Source organism: Nanorana parkeri, unplaced genomic scaffold (genome assembly GCF_000935625.1).
Source record: "Nanorana parkeri isolate BGI_ZX_2015 unplaced genomic scaffold, ASM93562v1 scaffold415, whole genome shotgun sequence".
In the NCBI taxonomy this organism is placed as follows: domain Eukaryota; kingdom Metazoa; phylum Chordata; class Amphibia; order Anura; family Dicroglossidae; genus Nanorana; species Nanorana parkeri.
The window spans coordinates 810,588-820,285 of record NW_017306683.1 but is presented as its reverse complement, the minus strand read 5'-3'; the positions used below and the strand labels follow the sequence as shown (position 1 = coordinate 820,285).

The 9,698-nt window shown below is 41.1% G+C and overlaps 1 protein-coding gene across 1 annotated transcript in view; it reads left to right on the top strand.

Annotated features, from left to right (window-relative positions):
• Positions 1–260: 260 nt before the first annotated feature.
• Positions 261–9,698, top strand: part of LOC108789667 (adenosine receptor A3-like) — a 15,294-nt gene continuing 5,856 nt past the window's right edge. The window contains exons 1-2 of the mRNA XM_018559751.1: positions 261–607; positions 7,299–7,829. Of these exons, the coding sequence (XP_018415253.1) occupies positions 261–607; positions 7,299–7,829 (878 nt within the window). The remainder of the gene's footprint in view (positions 608–7,298; positions 7,830–9,698) is intronic.

Here is a 9,698-nt window from a genome sequence, read left to right as displayed (position 1 = left end):
GGAGTCCGGTGACGTCAATGTCTGTGGCGGCTAATGAAGGGTAGAAGTTTTGGCGTTCCTCCATTTCTTAAATAGCTGTCAAAAATGTAAAAAAGTTTCAAAGTAGCACACTTAAAGCAAAGGAAGTATTGGTTTCCTTTGTGGACCAGATCTTTAAATAGCAAGTGGGAGTTACTAAAAGAAAGATTATTATAAGTATACCTGACATTGCTCAAAATGTATTTTCTACAAAGAGGTACCCATAGTAGAGCCATCCTGTCATGTCTAACCAAACACCAGTGACAGATAGCCTTATTCTGTACATGGTGGTGGAAGCAGTCATTGGAATATTTGCTATTATGGGAAACACCTTGGTGATCTGGGCAGTGAAAAGGAATCCAGCCCTGCAGTATACAACTTTCTACTTTATTGTGTCTCTGGCAGTGGCTGACTTGGCAGTTGGAGCTTTGGTTATGCCTCTGGCCATCATCCTGACCCTGGAGATACAAATGTATTTTCATGCCTGCCTGTTTATTTGCTGTGTGATCATCATGATGACAAACGCATCTATTTTATCTCTATTGGCAATAGCTCTTGACAGATACATGAGAATTAAGGTACCAAACAGGTAAGATGAAATACATTTTTCTTTATTTGAATAAAGTTACATGCATATTTATATGTGGTGGGTGCTGGAAGAAGGAGAGAGCAGGTGCGGTAGGTGCTAAGAAAGAAGGATGCAGACATGGTGGTTCCTGAGAGAAGGGAGACTGGATGCACAGTGGGTGTTGAGAAGGGCGAAGTGCAGGCATGGTGGGTGCTGAGAGAAGTGGGACTGGAGATCCAGTGGCTCGTAAGGGGGGCGGTGCAGGCATGCTGGGTTGTGAAAAAATGGGGTCCAAGTGTGGCATAGTGAGAGAAGGGTGTGTAGGCACAATGCATGGTGAAAGAAGGTGGGTTCAGTTGCAATGGTTGGTTAGATAATGGGGGGGCGCAGGCACGTTAGGTGGTGGGAGAAGGTGGGGTGCAGGTGTGGTGGTGGGCAGGGGCGGACTGACAATATATGTGGCCCCCGGGCAATACAAGATTATGGGGCCCCCTTGTGTTCCATCCATATACAGGCCACACCCACATAAATTCTTGTGTTACAGACATTATTTCTCCGCACTAAAGTGAATTCTATTCACTAAAAAGTGAACTGCAGGGGAATTGGTAGGAGACATTCAAAATCTAGACCAATATAGGTAATTTGGAAAGTGAGCCAAATGGCAGAATTTTTCTGGTCAAGCTATTTTGACCTAGACTCTTCAATTCTGCCAATTGCCCTGGTTGAATTGCAGGAGAATTAGTAGAAAATTTGACAGGGAACGTGAATAATCTAGGACTAAAGCGGGGGTTTGGGCGCATATTGCATGTGCAGACTGCAAACCCCAACTGCTCCAGTGTCTTATTGCCAGACCAGCACCAATGCACGGCAGACCGCAGACTAGGCAATTAGAATGACAAATACACAACATCTCCAGGATCAGCCATCCCATACACGTACACACACACTCCGATCCCTGTGGAACGTCACCTGTACACACGTTAATGGGCAGCTCTTTCCATGCCAGAACATGGGCAAGCGTTCACCTTCAGCAGGTCCAGTAGGTGGGTACAGTAGGCTGCCCCACAGGAGGTAAGGTCCCTGAAGTACCAGCGTGACACCCTCCATTCCACCATCTCTTTTCACCTGGACCCATCAGCGCTGGACATTCCAAAAGTCAGTGCCAAACGAGGGAGCTGGAGCCAATCAGCATGCAGTTCAAGCAGGGCTGGTGTAAGGCTGCAGCCTGAGGGTGCGGGAGGGGGGGGGAGGGGCAGGTGGAAAAACGTATCTTCCCCTGTATAGGCAAAAATGCATGCACCTGCCCTGTGAAGAATACAAGAATACGTGTCATGCATGGCTCTGTGAATTATTCACAGCGCTACTTTCACTCACCTTACATCTTTGGGCACAGTTGTCAGTCTAAAGCTGTAGCTGAGAGCTGTCACTGTGTGTCTCACCGATGTATATATGTAGTGTTGTGATGTGTCACCTACACTCCTTACAGCGATTGGAGCTAGATTAATGATTTTGGTGCTTGTAGTGATTGCACGGGTGGCACAGTGTATTCCAAAATTGTAGAAGATGGAGATCACCGGCACTTATTTGTCATATGACATACGTTAAGGCACGCATGATACATGCGCCCCTATAGGCATTGTACATAATACACATAGCGTGGATGTATAGCAAGGCAATTGGACAGGTAAAATATGTATAATCCGCGCTTATGGATATAAGTAAAATTAAATATAATTAAAAAATATTCAATATAAATAATAATAAAATTAAAAGCTGCTGCGCTCGGGACACTGAGGTCAAATTGTATATAGATGGGTGTGCAGCGCTCGGGGTCACCAATGGGTGAACTATCAAATGCGTAATTAATTGTAACCAAAAGAACGTGTATATTCTAATTATTCGAGTTTCACCTGTATGTGTTCACAATCGTTATTAACATACTAAAGTGATAGCCAGTGAAATAATAAATAAATACCAAATGTCACTTCGTGAAAAAGTGTAATAAATTATGTCTTATTATGAAATTCCTTGTTGCAATCAAAACGTACATCAAATACAAAGGTTATCAATAAAAGTGATAAACATCAAATCAGCTCAGATCTGCTTTTCTTGCATGCATGCTAAATGGCCCTGCTAAAGAATGATATGATGGATTTTACATAATTTGTTATACTTTATCATGATATGACATCTGTGGTCTTCATATCCAGCACAGTATACAGTCGTATACCTGGTTCTGCCTTTATATGCTGTGGTTTTACCCTAATGTCTTTCTGTGCTGTTTGTTTATATCTCTCCTTGACATTTGATGCCCTGTCCCTGATCGTTCCATCCTCCTCCTATTTATCTAAGTTTTTGTATTTATTGTTACTCGTACAAGGAGCTGTCTCCCTCCCCCCACCTTCTCTTGTGTGCCGCTGTGTTCGGCGGTGAGCTGTCCTTACACTGAACACCATGGGTGGACTGACAACACATGGGGCCCCCGGGCAATATGAGATTAAGGGGCCCCCTTGTGCTCCACACATAGAGGACCCACCCACATATACATTCTTGTGTTGCAGAAATGATTTCTTCACACTGTTTTCAAAAAAGCAGGTCTATTCACATAAAAGTGAACTGCAGGGGAATTAGTAGGAGACATTCAAAATCTAGACCAATATAGGTCATTTGGAAAGCGAGCTAAATGGCAGAATTTTTCTGGTTGAGCTATTTTTACCTGGATTCTTCAATTCTGCCAATTATTCTGGGTGATCTGCAGGAGAATTAGTAGGAAAATTGGCAGGGTAACTGAATATTCTAGGACCAGAGCGGAGGTTTGGGCGCATATTGCATGTGCAGAATGCTTCAGTGCATGCAGTAAAGCCCCCAAATGGTCAGTCTGCCCATGACCAGAACCAATACAGGGCAGACCTCAGACTAGCACCAATGCACGGCAGATCTCAGACCAGAACCAATGCATGGCAGACCACAGACCAGAACCAATGCAAGGCAGATCACAGACTAGAACCAATGCACGGCAGACCACAGACCAGAACCAATGCACGGCAGACTACAGACCAGCACCAATGCACGGCAGACTGCAGACCAGTTTCAATGCATGGCAGACCGCAGACTAAGCAGTTAGAATGACAAATACACAACAAACTTTCCAGGATCAGCAATCACACACACACACACACACACACACACACACATACACTCTGACCCCTGTGGAACGTCACCTGCACACACGTTAATGGGCAGCTCCTTCCATGCCAGAATACGGGCGAGCGCTCACCTTTAGCAGGTCCAGTAGGCTGCCCCACAAGAGGCCAGGTCCCTGAAGTACCAGCGTGACACCCGCCATTCACCTCTCACCTGGATCCGCGAGCGCTGGATAGTCCAAAGGTCAGGGCCAAACGAGGGAGCTGGAGACAATCAGCAAGCAGTTCAAGCAGGGCTGGCGTAAGGCTGCAGCCTGAGGGTGCGGGGGGGGGGGCAGGTGGAAAAACGTATCTTCCCCTGTGTAGGCAAAAATGCATGCACCAGCCCTGTGAAGAATATGTGTCATGCATGGCTCTGTTAATAATTCACAGCACTACTTTCACTCACCTTACATCTTTGGGCACAGTTGTCAGTCTAAGGCTGTTGCTGATAGCTGTCACTGTGTGTCCCCCCGATGTATATATGTAGTGTTGTGAAGATGGAGATCACCGGCACTCATTTGTTTTATGACATGTGTTAAGACACGTATGATGCATTTTACATACTACACATAGCATGGATGTATGCATAGCAAGGCGATACGACAAGCTTTTCTTGCATGCATGCTAAAGGATGATATGATGGATTGTACATAATTTGTTATATTTTATCATAATATGACATCTGTGGTCTTTATATCCAGCATTGTATACAGTCATCTACTATGTTCGGCCTTTATATACTGTGGTTTTGCCCTAATATTCTTCTCTTCTTCTTTTTCTTCTTCTTCTTCTTCTTCTTCTTCTGTGCCCGAAAGGTCAGTCCGCCCCTGGTGTCCCCAAACTACAATCCCAGCTGGCTCCTAGACTGGTCCCTCCAGCTTGTCTTCTCCTCTGCTTTAGCGATGAAATATCCCTTGGCGTCCTCAAATCCTTTACGTTGTCTATGACACGATAAATCACTGGAACTAAGATCGCTGGAACAGAGGGGCAGCAAGGCTAAAGGGACCAGTCTAACAGCCTATTGGGATTGTAGTTCGGGTGAGTATACTCTATTATTCTATAACTCTGTTATTTTAGCTCCCTAGAGCCCAGAGTTCTTCCTTAAATAAAAAAGCTTTGGAATTTTGCAGTGAAGTAAGACTTTATTGGACATATATATTGTGGTTTTTGGTGACATACAGCATTTTTGTTTAGCCTTCTTGAAAGCACCAACTTTGTCCCATCTGAAAATGAATATTCATTGGGGTGAGGAAAGTCTTTTATTTAGAACTGGGTATTGCAGGATGCTTTTTGTAACCTAAAATATGCAGTCCAGAATTACACACTTAGTGTGTAAATTATCATTAAAAAGCTGGGAGTTATGTGCAGAGGGCCACTGCAAAGTATAAAAATCTTACCTTGCTGCACTGATGAGGGGGAGCAGTACAGCACTGCGGTCGCATCCCCCGCCCCTCCTCACTATTGTCTAGTCACAAAATTTCTTTAATTTCAAAGGATGTGATTGGAGGAGAGGAGGGGCGGTCATGTGACACCATCCTGTGTAAAATTCCCTTCTCCCCTTAGCTATAATTTTTCTGCTTTTTTATTCCTATTTTTACTATTATTTTTTTTATACTCATATTTGTTATTTTACATTTACAAATTCACAAAACTGAACAAAAAGCCTGTTTATTTGCAAATAACTTTGCCATGCTTTGTACCAAAAATATAATTTTAGTGTAATTCTAAATAGGACAAATTACAGTTTCTTCTTTTGTCTCACCAGCCAGTAAACAATAGATATACAAAATATATGTAAATGTGCACAGCCAGCAAAGCTGGGGCCCTATATAGCTTGTAATAAACAAATAACTCACTTTGTAATCCACAGGTAACTTGTGTGTGTTGTGTAACCACAAGCGCAACATAGTATAAGATAGCTTGGCAGATTTTAGGACCGACACCCAGTTTTGATTTTCTCTAACCATCTCTTTCCTAAAGGGGATTTTGGAAAACTGTCCCCTTAATCAATCAGCTAAACGGTGTCTGGGATATAATCCCCTCTATTGAGGCTGTATAGGTCAGGTTGGGGAAAACTGCTTACCACTGTCAGGTTGCAGTAGGGTCCTCAAATGCTGGAGATCAACTGGTCTGCTTCATTGTTCAAATGCAGAACAGGTGGATGGGGAGAAGTCTTATAGGAGAAAAGGAATGACCCTTCAAAGGTAGCAGGAACACGTGCTTCGCAATATTTCACTGGTAACTGTGGCAATGTAAGCAAGCACTGTAGCCTGTGGGCACCGGATTATGGTAGGTATGCATCTGTGAAGGAGGAGGGTGGGTTTGGTAAGGTCAGAGCAAAAGGGGCAAAAAGTGCTCTTTGTATTAATGTATCCTTTAAAGCAGTGACTTTATGACTGTGGCTACTTTATAACCAGGCTCTATTTTTTCAACATGCCTTGTGAAGTTGATTAGCTTCTATCACCTGCCACTATTCTATTGTTACTCTCCTATCATATTCAAAGCTATTAAAGCACTCATGTTGTTCAGAAGTGGCACCATTCATCTGTTACACCTTTACTACACAGTTTTTTCTAGTTGAAAATATATACGCAGTTCTGACACTTCTGCTCCAACAGGTGCTTTAACAGCAAATTGAAGCACTTGTCCGAGCAAAAGGGGGAATTGGCGGAGACTGTGCACGGGCTGCAGAAACTGTGATCTGATGGTTCTGAGAGGAGAAGAGGAGTGTGGATGTAAGAGGAACAGAATCCTGGTGGAGGAACACACATCATTAATTTGAGAGTGATATGACCATTCCATATTTAATGGTCCAACGAATCTGGTGAATACGGTCTATGCTTGTTGGCTGGCACAGAGACAGTGAGAGGTGTCATCTGAAGATATCATATACAGGTGAAACTCGAATAATTAGAATATCGTGCAAAAGTAATGGCAGTAATTGCTGCAAAAGGGGCCCAAACCAAGTACTGAGTACATATGCATGCTTGTTCTTTTCAGAGGTCCGATATTGTTCTATGTACAACTTGTTTTATTGATTGCATGTAATATTCTTGTTTTCTGAGGTTGTGGATTTGGGGTTCTTGGGGTTTTCATGAGCTGTAAGCCATAATCATCACAATTATGACAAATCACGGCTTGAACTATCTTGCTTTGCATGTAATGAGTCTATCTCATATATTAGTTTCACCTTTTAAGTTGCATTAGTGAAATAAATGAACTTTGCACGATATTCTAATTATTCGAGTTTCACCTGTACATACCTATATCAAGAAACTTTTATTTGCACCTACTTTTGCACAATATTAATCACTGAATGCATTGGTGGACATCATCTTTCTACATTGATTATTTTGGACTGAAAGTGTTTATTTCTTGCATTATATAAGATTTCATAAGGATATTTTATAGGATCCATTTATAGATTTTATCGCTGACCATTATATGTAGTGAAACCATAATTAAGTGGCGCGTAAAGAATTACTAAAATAATTTACTGTATTATTAATGGATTTTTCTTTTTATAGGTATAGAAATGTAGTCACCAAAAAGAGGACCTCCATATGTATTTTCGTGTCCTGGATTTTGTCAGCAGCTGGGGCACTGGTTCCAATGTTTGGATGGAACAACAGGTCTAGACTTTTTGATGAAGAAAACAGTAACTTTACTTGTACGTTTCCCAGTGTCATGCGTTACGACTTTCTTGTTTTCTTTTGCTTTTTTGGTTGGGTTCTTATACCCTTATTCGCAATGACAGTGTTATATATAAAAATATTTCAGCTTATAAGAAAACACATGAAGAAAAATATCTCCGGCTTCCAAGAGAAAACATTTTCCTATGTAAAAGAACATAAAACAACATCTTTCCTATTCTTGATAATGGGCCTGTTTGCAATCTGCTGGTTGCCCATATCCATCCTAAACTGTGTAACCTACTTTTATCCTCCTGTTGTACAGTCTGGTGCTTTCCAACCTATTCTGTTTCTCAGTATTTTGCTGTCCCACCTCAATTCAGTTATGAACCCCATTATCTACACACTAAAAATAAAGAAATTCAAGTATACAATCAATAATATTATTAGTAGATATATCGTTTGCAGAGATGATACAATTGAGGCTTCCAGTGTAGAAAACACTCAAGAAAAGATAGTACAAGGTCAATGTACTTAGCCCATCCATTGAAAAATAAGCTAATAAAAAGAATGCTCTATACCTATATTGCTCATAGCAGACAGCCCAACTATGTTATTATAGTCTCAATGTTTGCATAAGTATTGTATAAAATACAATACTTATACAAGCATACAATTATCTAAATCTGACCCTGCAAGGTTTTTAAACATACAGTGAACAGCTGCAAATTAAAAAAATGCTTGAACTTACAGCAAAGAGTCATTGATATATAAACTTTTATGGTTAGCTGCATGTTACTGTGCATAGAACACATCTACTGCCATACCCATATCCACCCTTTCGTTCCTGGTGACATTGTTATTCAGGACAGCTAGAGAGTGAATCTCCCTAATGGGGACACAGGCACCTATAAGAATATGAGAGTGGTTCTATCCCCTCACTACTCATTTAAATGTAAAAATGCTTTGCCTTTAGTTATACTTTAAAAGAAAGCAAAGAAGTTGCCTATATTTATGTCCCTGTCATCAGTGCCTTTTGCACTTTGCATTCTGGGAGCTTAAATTCTATTTTTTGGCTTTAGCCTAGCTAAAGGTTTGGTTTTCACAAGATTTCTGGCCCTTGCACTGGCTTTACCCAGAACTGAGGCAGAGCATTTTGGCTGTGGCCTACCTTGATGACCCCCTCATGAAGTTTCCTTCTTTCAGGGGGCAATAGACTCAGCAGCACTTTATAATGGTCCCCTGAGATAATCGACTATTCCCTTCTATTTTCATACAATCAGAATGAAGCAAGGATTCCAGTACCTAAATGGTAACTATCTACAGTATAAGAAAAGGCAGACATCTGGTTCCACATTATTTTCAGTAAGCAATATAGAGTGTTAGCCCTAGCGAGAAGGAAAAGGGATCAATCCTTGCAATCATTTCAGCGCTAATGCTACAGTGTAGAAACGTGGACTTTTTATGTACAGAATTGTGACATTAGAAAAAAAAATCCTCATTCTGCTTAGTGGAGATTAAGCTCAGCCAGTAAACAGACACATTTTAAAGAAATAGTCAATTTACAGGAATAGACACTCCATACAGGACACTGCATTGTATGCCATAACATCATTGGGGTATCGTAATTATTTGAGCTGCTTTTGATTTTCTGCATTTCTGTTTTTTACACAAAAAATTTTTTTTTGTCATCACTTTAAACATGGAATGTGCTTAATAAAATTATAATGGACAATATTGGTGTCTTTTACTGTGTGTCAAAATCCATTGATATTTGTACTGGTTTGGAGGTGTGGCTGGAAACAAGGTGTGAAAGTTTAGCAGAAAATGCAAAAAGGTCCATCTAAGCATCAGTGTCAGTGTCTGGGGTTTTTTTCGGTGCAGGAGTGCATCCAGAAGAAAGAGACGCTAGGTAAAACAGGCATTAACACAGTCCAGCTTAAAAAACGTGTGATGCACATTATGCAACAAATTATATACTGTATATAATTTGTTGCATAATGTGCATCACATGTTTTTTGTTGGTTGTACCCTTTCTCAAGTGCTGCCAAATGATCATCAATCAAATTTAAGGACCCCTTCTTAAGCTGGAGTGTCCCCTGTTAAATTTAATATTGTTTTTGCAGCTAGGCTGTAACCAGCCTGAGTTTTGTTTTATATTTTTTGTGCTCAATAGGTTTCTCCTAAGCTCAGAAACTTGATTTTTACTGCCTGCTGCTGTTGAGTTGTCTCCAGTAGTTAGTATGAGAGGTAACAGTGTATGATGTTATGAATGTTTATCCACCCTTGTCAATC